General features: G+C 34.0%; 2 protein-coding genes across 5 annotated transcripts; one reads left to right on the forward strand and one right to left on the reverse strand.

Moving 5' to 3' along the window:
- LOC119633203 (5'-nucleotidase domain-containing protein 3) lies at positions 1–9,155 on the forward strand. 3 transcript variants are annotated; one of them, XR_005246861.1, is made up of 8 exons: positions 3–522; positions 573–800; positions 864–1,159; positions 5,282–5,468; positions 5,535–5,675; positions 5,743–5,894; positions 8,311–8,395; positions 8,478–8,706. XR_005246861.1 is itself a non-coding variant. In XM_038026606.1 (7 exons), the coding sequence occupies exons 1-7, from the start codon at positions 112–114 to the stop codon at positions 8,817–8,819; spliced, it is 1,620 nt and encodes a 539-aa protein (XP_037882534.1). In that variant the 5' UTR covers positions 1–111; the 3' UTR covers positions 8,820–9,155. The 3 variants fall into 3 exon arrangements, 2 of the variants coding, with proteins under 2 accessions (XP_037882534.1, XP_037882535.1); XM_038026606.1 differs by lacking the exon at positions 8,311–8,395 and having other exon boundaries at positions 1–522; positions 8,615–9,155; XM_038026607.1 differs by having other exon boundaries at positions 8,311–8,706.
- Positions 9,156–9,176: 21 nt separating this feature from the next.
- LOC119633202 (zyxin) lies at positions 9,177–14,233 on the reverse strand. Of its 2 annotated transcripts, none has more exons than XM_038026605.1 (9): positions 14,094–14,233; positions 13,757–14,015; positions 12,598–13,165; positions 12,196–12,545; positions 12,078–12,128; positions 11,156–11,495; positions 10,397–10,745; positions 10,222–10,342; positions 9,177–9,332 (listed from the first exon to the last, which is right to left on the reverse strand). In XM_038026605.1, exons 2-9 carry the CDS (start codon positions 14,003–14,005, stop codon positions 9,201–9,203), a joined length of 2,160 nt encoding a protein of 719 aa, XP_037882533.1. In that variant the 5' UTR covers positions 14,006–14,015; positions 14,094–14,233; the 3' UTR covers positions 9,177–9,200. The 2 variants fall into 2 exon arrangements, with proteins under 2 accessions (XP_037882533.1, XP_037882532.1); XM_038026604.1 differs by having other exon boundaries at positions 12,078–12,131.
- Positions 14,234–15,552: the final 1,319 nt, after the last annotated feature.

The following is a 15,552-nucleotide window of genomic DNA, read 5'->3' on the forward strand; positions in this document are numbered from 1 at the left end:
TATAATTAATTATACAAGTAAGAAATTGTATTTCTTCGCATATAACCAACAAACAAAATTTTTAACAATCTGGACGTATAAGTTACATTTTTTATTGACTCGACCCGAAAGATGCAGTGTTTAGTAATGAATTTTGGACATACTGGACGCGCCTGGAACGCCTGGAAGCTTACAAAATATTTGAAAAGCAAAGGGCTTAATCAACGCTTCTTTAACGCTTCTAAAAGCGCTCGGGCAAGTGACTATGAGCTTTCGCCACTTTTGGAAATAACCGGACTTAACAGAAAACCAAGCAGTTTAGAAGATTTTGAATTATTGTACACCTTGACAAAAGAGAAATGCCTGTCAAAAAAACTTCCAAAAAATGTTAATTCGCGCGGTGTTTTTGTATGCAATGAATTGGATTTAAGTGAAGTAGAAGTATACGGATTTGATTACGATTACACATTGGCTTGTTACAAACCCTGTCTTCATGATCTGTTATATAATCTTGGCCGTGATATGCTGATTAAAAAACTGAAGGTATAAGTGTATTGGAATATATTTAATATTTGCTTACTTAGTGTCTGTAGTATCCCGATGCTATAGCAAAATTGGAATATATACCAGGATTTGCGGTGCGGGGCTTGCATTACGATATAGAAAAAGGCTTGTTATTAAAACTGGATTCGTTTCTTCAAATTCAATTAGGATCTGTGTATCGTGGTCTTACCAAAGTTCCAGACCAAGAAGTTTTAAAATGTTATAAAAATCGTATTTTGCCAATAGCTTATGTCGAAGGTCAGTCTAAAAATCATCAGGTAATTCTAACGTTTATTGCCGCTAATAAAATGTTTCCTCTTATCTCGCAATTTTCGTTCAAGCCAAACATAAAAGCGAAGATGGTTCAATTGGCGGACTTGTTTTCAGTTCCGGAAATGTGTTTGCTATGCAATGTAGCAGAATATTTTGAAAAAAACCATATTGACTATCATCCTGAGATAATGTTTTATGACATCAAGTCAGCCGTGCAAGCTTGCCATCCTATAATGCATCAAATTGTCATGAAGGATGCTGAAGCTTATATAGAAAAAAATGAGAATTTACCAAAATATTTTGAAAAACTGCTTCAATCCGGCAAAAAATTGTTTTTGGTTACCAATAGCCCGTATTCGTTTGTGTAAGTAAGAGATAGTATACTTAAAATTAACCAGCACAAAATTTGATGATGATGACGATGAGGTATAATTAATCTTTGCCCAAACTTCAAATCAAGTAATTTTTCCAGGTTTGAGGTACTTCTTCGTTGTTCGGCAAAAGCAATTCGTTTCCGTTTGTTTGTTCTAAACTAGTTTATACCATAAATTCTTGACAAGAGAATTGGTCGTATTATGGTTCAGTTATAGCAGATTGCATTTGCTACTGGACTAAGCCCCCTAACAATTCCGCTTTGCAGAATTTTAACTATTTATATATTTACCATTTGGGAAAGCAAATCAAAAAATCGACATATCTCAGCTTTTAACCTTTCTTTTAAATTATTCGACGATAGAACTGACAAACCAAGGACTTCATTCTTTAACGAAATCCTTTTTTTTTCTCATCAACAAATAAAACGAAACTAATAACGTTATCCTATATTCATCCAAGAATATTAATATTTAATATTGTCGTCGACATGAAAGCTCCTCTTTTATTAATACATATCGGTATGGTTCTCCGAAACATTTCAAGAGCTTTTTGATGCCCGTATTTAGTTTTTAATCTTTGGCGGTGCTAGCTCATCACCATCGTCACTAATCGAACCCAGAACCCAGAATGTGGTGGGCCTGCCTTGTCTGTGTTTGCACTGTCACTCTTCTTCACTCTTGCTTGAAGAACTGCCCGAAGAATTGCTAGTGTCGGGTGAAGAATCTGATTTGAGGAGATTTTGCTGGAAGAAGTATTGTGACATTTTTTTTCTCGTTTGGCTTTAACTGGAACTTTGAATTCGAACTACAACTGGCTCCAGCACTTTGCGTCCTTTGGCCTTGACGTTTCCGCCATTTTCTTATTCAGTTGCTTAGTTCTTGAAGGATGCTGCAAGAATGTGCAATAAACCAATTTACGACCTACGAGTAAGCATTTCTGGCTAATTAAAGAGGCCACATGTTCAGCATTGCTGATAGTAGGGGATCGAGTGTTAATTACTGTTATTTTATGAAAAGCTTACGGCTGCGATACCAGAGTCCAGAGAAATCATTGGAAATATTGGCATGGAGGTCAAATTTTGTTTGTTTTTTTTTTTTTTTGCATTTCGGAATTTTCTTTACATTCCTAGTGAAAAGAAAAACTTCTTGTTTAGATCAAATTCCCTATCACATAGTCAACTCGTCATTGACATCATGTAAGTAAGAACAAATTAATGGATCTATACGGTACAATATTTGATGCCGATTCTTTGTCCACTATCATCCACAATGTCTTCATTATCCTGCTTCTCCAAATTTTAAAAACTATGTATTTTTTTGCTTCGATAATCTGAAGAGCTTAAAAACTGAACACTTAATTGACAAGTAAAAAGTAAATTAACAAATAAGATTTAAATCTGTTAAAGGAAGCATTATGAACATTCTGAACATTTATTTGAAAATAATAAAACGCCTAAAGTACTTCATTATTATTATTTTTTAGGGCGGTTCATACGAATGTTTGGAGTCCTTATCTTGACTGTATGGAACTTCCTAAAATATTCTCTCCTCTGTCGACCGCATGCTACGCAATAGAAAAAGGCAATACGAAACTCGGACTATGTACTAGAAAAAGTGTTCTAGAAAAGACGAAAGGGATTTGTATTTGAAAGAAATTGTCACAGTTGCGTCGTAAATGAAAGTAATTTTCGAATGTAAAATATGCAGACTACAGAAAACAGAATCAGATTTTTCCGTAAGAACCGTCAGAAGCACTTAACATAAGTGTAAATCGACTCGAAGCCGCTTACTTTCATCTGTTGGTAAGACTTTACTCTTAAATGCTACTTGCTACTGCTTGCATTAGCAAAACTTGTTTTAAACGTTTACACCACCGTAGGTTTTTCAGGAAATCAATTTTTTTTGTTGTCTTTGAACTTTCTAGAAAATCGGGAAAAAAGTTCATTCCTTGAAAGAAAGAAGATTTCCCCCAAACAAATTTCCATTTGTTTTTCAAGCCCTCCGCAAAGTCTCTGCTTCCGTCCATCTCTAGGGATTAAAAGTTTGTAGTAACGATTTCGATTTCTATCGATTCATATTGTATATATATATATATAAATTCTTGTCTTTTTTTTGTGCTATTCCGTAACGTGTAAACTGTAACACATACGATCCTGTCTTTGAAAGATGCAGCAAAAGCGGGGCCTTTTAACATGAAATCTTAGAAGAAACTAATTGAGGGAAATTATATGAACATGGAAAGGCACATTCATGGTCGTTGAATGGTAGACTAATGGTAAAAGCTAATAAGCGATCTGTCACAATAAAACGCGTGTCTGTAACGTATTTCAAAAACTTGAACGCATTTCTCAAAGTACGATTTTTCCAAACCATGTGCTGCGTAAATGCAGGAATTTTCATTGGTCTCATTCGAGTTTTTTGCGATAGCTGTAAAATAATATTTTCTGCTGAATTTTCCGTTAGGATTTTTTGATTAATAGTAGGTGCTTGCGGTAATTTTGGTTATTTTTTGCTTAAAATGAGCATCTATTGTGAAATATTGCCGCAATCTATAATAATCAAAATATTTTCCATCGTTTTTTACAACATTTTACAATACTTTCGGCAACGTAGCGATATGGTGTTGAAAAAACTTATATTGGTTTGTCAGCATCGATCATTTTTGGCACTTGGCACAGCTGCGTGCCAGCCATGCCACGTTGCATCGACCTGCTCTAACGTAATATTTAGAAGTCTCTATGTCCGGTGAATACGCTGGGCGTGGCGGAACTTTCTACTCGAGCTTCAAAAGTGTATTTTTGAGAAATTTTGCAACAAATGACCAAAAAATGCTATTGACAGTCAATTCGCTGCGACCGAAATTAGCAATTGGGATATAATGGAGCAGCATAAATATAAGTGATGGTGTGCTTCGGCAGCAGACTTCTTCAAATAAAGAACAAATGTAATGAAGATCGAAAATCCAATTTTGAAGGCTCCATGGGATGGGGAAGCGTCAGCGTACGCTGAATAACTCAATAATATTAAATGGAAAATTGTTGTTTTATGTGGAGAAAGGTCAAAATCATCGAATTTAACCGTTACGTCCACTGGTATTTTCCATCACTTTATCATTTTGACGTGTATAAGCCGCTGATTAAAATTAATGCAAGCACCTAATAGAAGATTGACTTTCTGGGTAAAAATTTAATCTTTTCCATGCAAACGCTCGTCAAACACGCAAAAATCAATCTTATTAAAATCCCCTGCGCACTTGTCCAACTGTAGACTTGTTGATTAAGCGATTTTTTTTATTATTCGAATTTGCACCAGTTGCGTTGCTTACCGTTGAGTTGCTTAAATTAAAGAGATCGTCATGCTGTTTGCAATTTTTTACAATTTTTTAAAACTAATCTTGTTAATACTTAGATATATGCTTCCTCGAATATTAGTATTTCACAACCTTTTCTCTCATTTCCAAAAAAATTGTCGAAAACCCCTTTAGTTGGGCTAACGCAAGACAGTGACGGAAAATTCCACAAAAGTATATATAACCAACCACTTTATTACATAACAGTTCCGACGAAAACTGCAAGATCTCATTTGTGATAATCTGAATTAAATTTGGATTAAGTTTGGGCAGGGATGATCTATTCTGCAAACCTAAACGTGTATAAGTGTTTCGGAGAAAAGTAAGCCTCTAAATGGCAACATCTTTGAGCGAAAATAGGTGAAGAATGCTGGCATTCCCAACAGGAAAATAAATTTTGCTACATCAGACCATCTGCGTTCTATATAACTGTAGCCCACATCGAAAAAAGACGTTGTTTTTGAGATACCTTATCACGAAAATAGATTATAAATTGTGTTAGGCGAAGACACTTTTACTCAAGGGCCCTATCCGACTATAATTATTTTAGTTTAATTTGTTTCATTTATTATTAGAATTGACTTTTATTAAATTATTCTATGACTTGATTTGCATTGATGTAAATAAATCACAGCATTTCTTATCGCTTTATTTATGTAGTAAATCAGATGACGATTCCCTCTCTCCCGGATCTAATAATGAAATCGTTGTTTAATTTAATAGTATATATGTATGTGTTTTTTTTACACTTCGCTTCGTTTAGAAATCGCGGTATGACATTACTGGCTGGCAATAATTGGCGCGAATATTTTGACGTTATTATTGTACAAGCACGAAAACCGAAATTTTTCACTGATGAATCGCGACCTATACGTTTATATGATGAAAGGAATGATAGCCATGTCTGGGACAGAGTTACAAGGCTCGAAAAGGGTCAAATTTATTATGAAGTGGGTTCAAGAGCAGACATTAACTCACTGAACTTTACTTTAATCTCTTATTCAATTTTTTCTTAGGGCACCGTTAAACAGCTTCAAGATTTAACTGGTTGGAGAGGTCATTGTGTTTTGTATTTTGGCGATCATCCTTATTCTGACTTAGCTGATGTCACTTTGGAACATGGCTGGCGGACGGGTGCTATTATCAGTGAGTTAACAGTATGTATATTGTAATAAGCAATCTTTCTTGGTACTAACTAGTTTTCCGAGCATTTCATTTAAATAGCATGAAATCAATACCTTGAACAATCAGGAATTTAAAATGAGCGCAAACTGGTTACAGATGCTAACGCAACTAATTGAAGAAAATCAAGATAATGAATTAGAGCCTGCGAAATTATGTTTGCAAAAATGGATGCAAGAACGTGATAAATTAAGGTAATCTCGCATGATGCCAATTATCAGTTAGGTTTTATTTAGCTTTTATTATATTTCGTATTTAAAATTGCATACGAATCCGGCTCATCATTTCATACATTACATTTTTTATAAAAAGGATGGGCCAATTTGAGTTTTTTTTTTTTTTTTCTTATCAGCAATGTGTCTTTTATGACACATTAGATGTCATTCCATCTTTATTTAAGAACTAACATTATCATTAGAATATTTCGAAATCCTAGGAATTTGGATAATCTGTAAAAAGTCATATTTTGAAAGATTCGCTGATTTGACGAGATAATCTCGGCTGCACTGTAAAACCAATTTGTCGGTAGCATCATGGGAAATATATGGCGCGATCTTCTCGTTATTGCAACAATTTGATGTTTTTTATTTCATTACTCATTCAAACTAGAAATTTTTAATGATTTCTGAGAGCCTTTTTGACAAGGAAGTTTAGGGACAAGGAAGTTTGGACCTTTTGAAGCAATGTAAATTCTAGAGGGAAGCTTCTTCCTTTTGCCAATTGAAATTCTTCATTAATGTGTGCGTATTTCATGCATACGGATCGCGTCACACTTGTGTTTAACTATTGCAAAGTCTTATCCACTTTCACTCGACCTATCATATTTTAAAATAGTGTTGAGTCAGCTCTTTCGAAGCAAATCGTTTGAATATTTTTTAGTATATGCCGCTGCATTAATGATGTATTTGTGTTAAAAATAATTTTTTTTTATTTTCATCAGACATTGTTTATAGGATAACGATTTAATTTTCAAATCAACTCTCCTTTAAAGGAAAGTTGCGCAACTTTCTTTATTCAGAAATCGCTCGTTCACAATGAATTTCTCGAATTTAATTAAAATTTCGTAGGATAGAAAGTTATAAAGAAGTGTCATATTAATTATTAAAAAATAAAAGAAAAAAACTTATGGCTCACCCCTTTTTATAGATACGCTATTTGTATATAGATCTCGCCTGCATATGCATTATATACAAAAGTCGCTTCGAAAATCAAAAAATAGTCAAAACTTTATCCTTTAGCAGAAATGTATATTATTAACAATATGTTTACCATCAACCGTCATCAATCACACTTAAAACATAAAAATATCACGACGCTATTACTAACCATATTTCTATTACCGTCTCTCTATATTTGTATATTCAAAGACATCGAAATAACAGGATGTGTCCCAACCGCTTGTTCAAAATAAGAGCTACTAAAAAACTCAGAGAATTTTTGATGTTTCATTTACCAACAACAGTAGGCTTTAATTTAATTGATTACTCTTTCAATCTCATTATTTGTATGAGCAAAAGTTCTGTTAAAAATTTCTTGTTATGACGTCAAAGTGCATTAAACATTTTCAAAGCAATAGCAGGAGCATGGATTGCTCTTTTTAAGCGAATATTTGCTGCGATGTGCGTAGAAGTGTGTGTGTGTGTGGGTAGAATAAAATTTGTTTTACTTTCCTCGTTTCATTCATATTGAAAGCATTCTAAATTTTATGTTCGCCAAATGCTTTAATAAATTTCAGCAAAAAAATTCTACTAAGCAATTTTTTATAACATGAAAAAAATTATAGCGAATCTTTACTTACATTGCTTACTACTTACATATTCACTAGTTATCAATTCTCACTTTTTTGAGATTAAACTGACAGAAAAGAAGTGTGGCGTAAAGCCATATTGCCAACGCCCTCCAAAGTACACAAATCATTCTCTAAACAATCTACATGAAGTTAACCAACTTGCCCGACGTACGCGCTAGATATACGTACACGCAAATATATGTAGTAAAATATATCAACTACGAATTTCATCCCAGTAGTCTCGTATGTTGTCCTTCTTTAACCCAAATACCGCGTAATTCAATTTCTAAAGGATCATGTTAGGATCATGGAGATGGAAAAGAAAAACAACGAATACCTAGCATGAATAGAATACAGCATGAATGATTGTCGCATGTCGCTAAAAATTAATAATATTTGCTAAAGTACATATCGATTGAATTGATCGTGTTAGTGAAAAGTAGAAAACGATTGTGAGAAGGTATTGCGTTCACAATTCACTCCCGGGCGCCGCGCCCCCCCACCACTCATGCTAATCACAACACCGTATTTTCTACATGTTTGCGGATATGCTACGGGCATCGGCATTTTAATGGAATCCAAGTGTTGGCTGCACTTGTCATAGCACTTTTGGTTTAGAAAGAATAGTGGTACAGTTTCTCCATTGCAGCTTTCATACCCCTCTGGATCTATATCCTCCTATGTGTCCTTTTGTGTTTTAAGTTTTGCAATAATAAATGTATAACATCACAGAATAATGGACACGACACGTACACAAAAAGCCTTTAATAAGAAACTTTTTCATATTAAAACTTCGAAAAGAAATGCATTTTTTATTTCAGCAACATCGGCTAAGAGAGTATTTGATGAATAATTTGGCAATTTTTTTATCATATATGTCATATATAATCGTCTCAGTTTTGCAAGGTAGCTATTTCTCATTACATGGAGTAGTAATTATGGATCTGATAAATTATTTCATTTCATTTCATTTCTTCTCCCGTTGCAGCATCATTCAGAACTTTTATTGCATCCACATGCCACGCTTGCCATTTTTTCGTTATCATGCAACATAAATAAAGTGTTCTCACATATATAGCGTGCGTTTAAAGTGCTTTGGGAAACTAAATTAATTTTTAATTTCAGGAATGACACTAAGACAGTATTCAATGAACAATTTGGCAGTGTATTTCGTACATATCACAATCCGACATATTTTTCGAGGCGGCTGTTTCGGTTTGCCGACATTTACATGAGTGATATAACGAATCTGCTAAATTACTCCATTTCACACACGTTCTATCCTCGACGTGGAGTCATGCCCCACGAATATATTTCATATTTTATGTAAACACACGTTAATTAAAGGAATTGATTGATGAGAGTATTTTTTTTTTTTTTTTTTTTACGTATTATATGCTTTCTTCAAATGCAGTCAGTAAGGGAATGTACAACTGTGACTCTTTAAACATTGCTGAATCTAGAAATGTAGTGTTATGTATTTGCGGTTTTACATAAACGGATCTTCGAATATTAGTATATAGATCCAATAAATGTTTTGATCGCACGGAATTGATTTTTCCTCTCTATGCATAATTTTACTTTATAGATGTTAATAGTAATATGTATATAAGTTACAAAACGCGAAATAGCAGATCGTTATATAAATAAAAGAATATTGCAGCAATTGGTCAAGTGTTTTTGCATATGCAAGTGAGATCCATTAAGTTGTTTAAAGGTCAGTGGTCATACGATTGGTAAGCATTTGGACACGTTTAGCATTGCAACTCTTGCATAAAACATGATCATCTAAAGGATAACATCCACGTCCTTCGGCTTCTGACGATAATAATAGTCCACAATCCTAAAAAATATGAAGAACAATAATATACCAAAAATGTTCTATAATTTTACATGCATAGTATAGGGAAGAATCCAATTAATAATTATGACATAAATTAAATATATGAAAATTTACTTTTTATAATTAATATTTTTTGGTTCGATTGAATTTCCCGGTCATTCAAGTTTTTCTAATTTCTCCGAACGTCTTGGAAAATTTTCGAAAATCAGTAATCGGCTTTAAACTAAACAAGATGATCTGTACATTTTTTTTTACAATAAACAACGAAAGAAATCTACTTATGTGGCCACCACAGGATACCACAGGAATTTAAATATTATAATTAGTGTAATCGGTTTGTCAAAAAAGCGTCAAGTCAAACTTGACTTTAAGTAGCACCAAATAGCAAACCTTTAGTAACAAGGTTACTAAAATATTTATCATTCTTCAAACGGACGGAAGTGGGTGATTTTTATGCCGCTACTTGCCATGAAATTAACTTTCGTACAATACTAATGTAATACAAAAATCATACATATATGATAATCCACATACAAAACTGATTGTCCGTCCCAATATTCGTACTTCATTTCGGCTGCAGGGTCACAAACATTGTGATTATGATGATGGTTCTTGTTAAAAGAATCATAATCATAACCTCATCATCAAATCAAGGTTTCTTAAAATGTTGACTGTGCATATATTCTTAACACTAGGAAAGACGGATCGATAAAGCAAAATAATATGCAAAGTACTGACAACGAATTCAAATTATTTTATTTAAACTTTATCCTCGCTTTTTTTCCAACTTTTGTATCGCGATTTTTCCAATGGATGTTCGATCGATTATTAGAAGAGCTTTTGGAAATCTAAGATCTTACTTAAATAAAACCTATCTGGCTTCACTTACTTCGCATTTGTAGCACTCGAAGTGAAAGCTGCGATCTAATGCAACGACTCTTACAGTTTCTTCCTCGCCAGGCTCCGGCATAATAGGATTTTTACATACACAGCAGCGCGGCGCAAATTTTCTTAGTAAATAGAAAATTTTAAATCAAGTTGACGTGTTGTGTGTTGTAACTTACTTGTGGAAATCTTCAATGCAGTAATTTTGATTGGTTGCGTCGACTGTAAATGGTATGCCATCCAAACTTTTCCTGCATACAACGCAAGTAAAACATTGCGGGTGATAGGGCTTACCAGTAGCTCGTAGTATGCGTTCCAAAATTGGTTTCATGCACACAGAGCACTTTTCTAGCGTTTGCAAATAATCATATTCGCAATAAGGTTTGTCTTCCAAGGCATAAAATGCTTTGCCTTGAAGATTGATTTGACACTGTGAACAGGTGAAGCAAGCTATGTGATAAATTTGATCCATAGCTGTGCAACCAGAATTCTCGCCAACCACGCGTTCATTGCATTTAAAGCAAATTCCTATCAATATATAAAAATTGATACTCTCACCTCATGCAACCAAAAGCCCCGGGGACCTGCACTAGATACGAGTCATTAATAAAATATTCAGTCCTAGTTATGTAAGTGTAAGTTTGTTGGGCATCTATGCTCCCTCGAAAACTAGATAGAAATTGAAAGGCGGAGTTACATAGTTTAGTTTTGTTGTTTCACCCTACGCCCCTACGCCTACCGTTAGCACGCATAAAAAGTAGTTTTTCAAACGCAATAAAATCTTGTCCAAATCATTTCGTCATTATCCGTACGCGCAAAACTATTTGCTGGTTTTTCATTGTGCTTGTTCCGAAGGAAAAATAAAATATTTTACAAATAAAGAATACTTTTTATCATCAGTCCCGGGACCTTTAACACATACGCATTCATATTTTTACCGTAACCTTCGATGTCACCGCTTGAATCCATTGATTCTGTCAAAAAATCAGTTAACGTCTCCACCTCGCCTTCCTTGGGATTTTTAAAATTTAAAGTTTGCTGCATCATAGTTGCATCGTTGTTGACATAAATCGGTGTGTTCGCTTCACAAGTTCTATCGAAAGAAAGTAGATTGCTAGTGCTGCTATTGGCTAAAGTTCCGCCACCCTCGGGCATTGGAGTCATGCTATTGTTCTTAACGCACGGTGCATACATTGCGTAATTATTTGAACGCGTCGATGATTGGCTAGGTGGCCGAGGATTAATCGGTTCATAAATCGATTCATAAGTAGAGGAACTCTGCAAAGAGTATAAAAGAACACCTCATTGCATATTTTATATTGATATATATAATTTTAAAAGCTTTGATAACGGCATACTTTTGCCTAAACTGTATTAACGGTTCAAGCTTTTCTCGAGATTCGTTCTGCAATTTTTATTTTTGTTTATTCTGCAGTGCGTTCAGTCCGACAATTTTAGTGCTAACAAAAAAAAAAAAAAATTTTTAATATTTTGTGTATATCTTCAACGTCCATAGCACAGAGCATTGCACATTGGTGACGAAACCAATAACCGACGTACTGCCCTACATTTACCCCAATCTTACTCAACTTTTACAGCAAAGTTTGCGTTCTCTACTAAATTCTTTAAATCGTAATTAAATTTGCAAGAATTTATTTGAATTTATTTTTGACAGAAGTTTTATCCGACCCATCTAAATATGCTGTATAAAAGATTGACTTGCCGTCAACACGTGAATCTCTTCACAACATAAAATAAGTTGACGAATCGAGGCTTACTTGTTTTTACATCATTTTCCTCTGTTAAACGAATGTATCAGCTTACCATGAATTTGGCATATTAACAGTCTAAAATACTTACCTGGGAAAAACCGCCGTACCCGTAATAATCAGACACGTTCCGCTTGTTACTCTGCTGAATAAATTATTGAATTACGATACACTGTAACGCAAGTATTAAACGCTATTTTGCGCATTACCTGTGACATTGGATTATAATCTTTGAAATCATTGTTATAGACTTTATTTACATAAAATTGATGATTTTCGGCAGCTTTTAATTTCTCATTTGCAGCAGTTGCATACTTTGAAACGGTATGTTGTCCATAGCTGGGCACTGGTTTAGCTACATCGGACGACTCTTTCGTGTTGCATGGCTGATTGGAGTCAGAACTATTGTTTATCTTAAATACGTCTGTAGCCCTTCTTAACTCGCTGTAAGATGAACTGACAGGACTAGGTGGTGATAAAACCTCTTCGTCTGGAACATTGAAAAAATCTTTAGCTTCATTCCGACCCACATCGATCAGTGGCGACGGCGATGTTTCACCTATACATGAAAATTAGTTTTAATCGCCAAATGCATGAAACTATTAATTTACCTGCTAAACTGCTTTTTTCATATAAAAGATTGGTGATGCTTTGCTTGGGTGAGGCGAGCTTATGAACGGTAGACTGACGATTTGGTAGCACATTAATGTAAACGTTGGCATCACGCGAGACTTCTGTTTCCATGTTCGCACAATTGGCCTGTAAATTTTCTGTACCATATAGTTCATTATGCTTAAAAGCAAGCAAAGAAGTGGAGGATAATTTTGGGATGCCAGATAATGAAGGCTGCACGGCTGCTACTGGATTGGACAGTAATTTACCACGTTTTTCCAGCTGTTTTTTATGATGCGCTAATGCTTCCAATTGTTGCTCCAATACAATTGGGTTATCTAAAGTCACTGCCAATTTGTTGTTAAGACTTTGCGTGGACTGTATCGGCTGTTTACGCAAAAGCATAGACGCTTTAATACTATTCGAAATATCATCGCAATCTCTACTATCGTTCTTCAAGTTATAAAGATAACCATCGTTCCTTGAATTATTGCTGCTATCCAGATTTTGTAATCGTTGCGAGTAAAGTGGTTCACACGTTTGTTTCACTAGACTACTTTGAGGGACCTTAAATAAAAGATGAAAGTAGAAAAACCAAACGAAAAAAATAATTTAACAGAAATTAACAAAATCGAAGCTAATATTTATTTACAATTAGAATTGATATTTCTGCTCTCATTAACTGGCGAATTTTACATTTCTTTCAATTTAAATTCCTAATTCTAAAATCGTTTCCGGTACTTCAAGCATGTAACAGAATTACGTTCCATTGATATAAAATATGTTGCTAATTTTAATGTTAATTTAAGCTCTGGCACAAATACTTTCCTAGCAAATTTCGTAGGTGAGCTGAAAAATGACAAAAAAATGCGAATGTATTGACTTGAAGCTATACTGTCTATGTATTCAATTTGCTTCATCTGAGACTAGTCCTCACTTTTTACGTTCGCAATATATATATATTGAGGACTTCAAAGAAACTTTTGTTTGTTTGTGCGTTTGTGGCTACTGTTTATCTTTCGATTAGACTAATAAAGGAATCTGACTGTTTCGAAGGCTTAATTGAACAAACTTCGGAAACTACCTAAAATTTCTTTACACTATTTAATAACGCCAACAGCTATTGTAAAGTAAAAGATAAAAGTAAGTAATAAAAACCTCTGGCGCAAGTTGTTTTTTTTGCGGTTTGGGCGGTACTAAAGGGCCGACTTTTTTGTTCACATTGTTGCTTGCTGACGCAGGATCTTTCCTTGTCAAATTAGCTATTGAAAATAGATCCGGTGAGCAAGCACTTGGAGGCAGTGTAGTCATCTGTCCAGTCTTCTTCTCTTCACCGCAACTTCCATTCCGATTGATTTGTTCATTAATCAAGCTCAACTGCCTTAAATGCTCGTCCAATTCATCCATGTTGTTGTTGCTGTAAATTGAAAATTTCTTGTTTAAAACGTTGAGACAATTGCGGCAAGAGGAACAACAAACCAATTTTAAAACTTACTTATGAAAACGACCGAAAGAAAAATATATTAAACAGCGAAATTGTTAGACAGGAAAAACTCCGTACAATACATTCTTACGAGTGTGAAGTTATCATTTCACAGGATTATTAAAAAAGAGTGTCTGCATTTGTTAACGGGCAAAAACAGAGGTGTTAAAATATATATGGGATTTCTTAAAGAGAAATGTTCTTCAAAAACTTCAAACAAGTATGAAGTTGATAATGGATAAAAATTGATACTTTTTTAGAGAACCCTTTTTATTTTCAGGTGAAACTGAAGGTGTAGTGCATTCAACAGAGACTTGCGAGATTGCGGGCATTGTATAGATGATTAAATGTCTACAAAGTTTAGAATGATCATTGTACGGTATTACACCGCAACCAGATGCCTCCTAAGATGAAAGCAAATATTTATCGTACGATTTTCCGCACCACCATTGAGGCACCGCGATTGGCGCGTTACCAATTGTTTTAAATGACTGGCATTCCCTGTAGGCCCACACGATTGCTTAGCTCTATTTAAAATTAGAGTAATATTTATAATAATGTATATAAAATATTAAAAATACGATAATACAATAATGTATACATAATATACAATATATATATATATATATAATATACAATATAATAATAATAAATAAAACCCCGCACACCCCACATGACTGTATTTTTTAATGATTTCGTTTAATTCTTTGGCTAGCGTAGAAGTACTAAAATTATTTTCCATTTATTGGAGCACTTTTCCAAAGATACGTAATTTGTACCGATTAACCAACTGATGCACTTAAAGTAAACAAAAGGTTTTGCAATTTCGATATGTTTGCACGATAACGATGAGTAAATTTTTTACATAATAATTTTGAATTACATGATTTGTAAATTTCTAGAAATTTATGTATTTTTCTCAATTTTTGTTTTGGGTATTATCAAAAACAAACATGACACCATTCTTGTACCATAACATAACGCCAGAGCAAATAATTGCAAAGTAAAATAAGTTAGAAAATTGTATTCGGTCACGACCGAACACTCCTTGTAACATATTGTAAAATATAAAGAAGAAATCGTAAATTTCTTACTGCACAATGCGGAATATCATATCAATAAGGCGGCACACATTACCCAAGGAAGTTTCGAGAAAGTTATGTGTTATTATTATTATCTGCTGACGCAGAACTTCACAAATTTTAAAACCAAAAAAATTTATGTAACCGATAATAGTTTGTGAAGTAGGCTAAGAGTGGACAATTTCCTTATATCTTAGGTTTTTTTTCCTGATAATGCCTAAAATACACAATAACACATAAATATTCAATTCAATCAAATTTTTCAAACAATACCGTCATTCCAATGTATGTTTAAATTATAGAAAATTAAAAAAATTGAAGTGACTAGAAAACTGATGAAGATATTTTAGGTAACATATTTTTATTTTTCTTCATGCAGCCAAAAAGTC

This window comes from Glossina fuscipes, unplaced genomic scaffold (assembly GCF_014805625.2).
Source record: "Glossina fuscipes isolate IAEA_lab_2018 unplaced genomic scaffold, Yale_Gfus_2 2, whole genome shotgun sequence".
NCBI lineage: Eukaryota > Metazoa > Arthropoda > Insecta > Diptera > Glossinidae > Glossina > Glossina fuscipes.

Bases quoted from the DNA above. Each gene is read 5' to 3' on its own strand.
- LOC119633203 (XM_038026606.1), top strand. From the start codon at position 112: ATGCAGTGTTTAGTAATGAATTTTGGACATACTGGACGCGCCTGGAAC. The intron at 523-572 runs GTATAAGTGTAT...TAGTGTCTGTAG, and splicing joins TGCTGATTAAAAAACTGAAG to TATCCCGATGCTATAGCAAA. The intron at 1,160-5,281 runs GTAAGTAAGAGA...CGCTTCGTTTAG, and splicing joins AATAGCCCGTATTCGTTTGT to AAATCGCGGTATGACATTAC.
- LOC119633202 (XM_038026604.1), bottom strand. From the start codon at position 14,005: ATGGATGAATTGGACGAGCATTTAAGGCAGTTGAGCTTGATTAATGAA. The intron at 10,343-10,396 runs GTAAGTTACAAC...CTATTTACTAAG, and splicing joins TGCATTGAAGATTTCCACAA to AAAATTTGCGCCGCGCTGCT. The intron at 9,333-10,221 runs GTAAGTGAAGCC...CATATTTTTTAG, and splicing joins TCGAGTGCTACAAATGCGAA to GATTGTGGACTATTATTATC.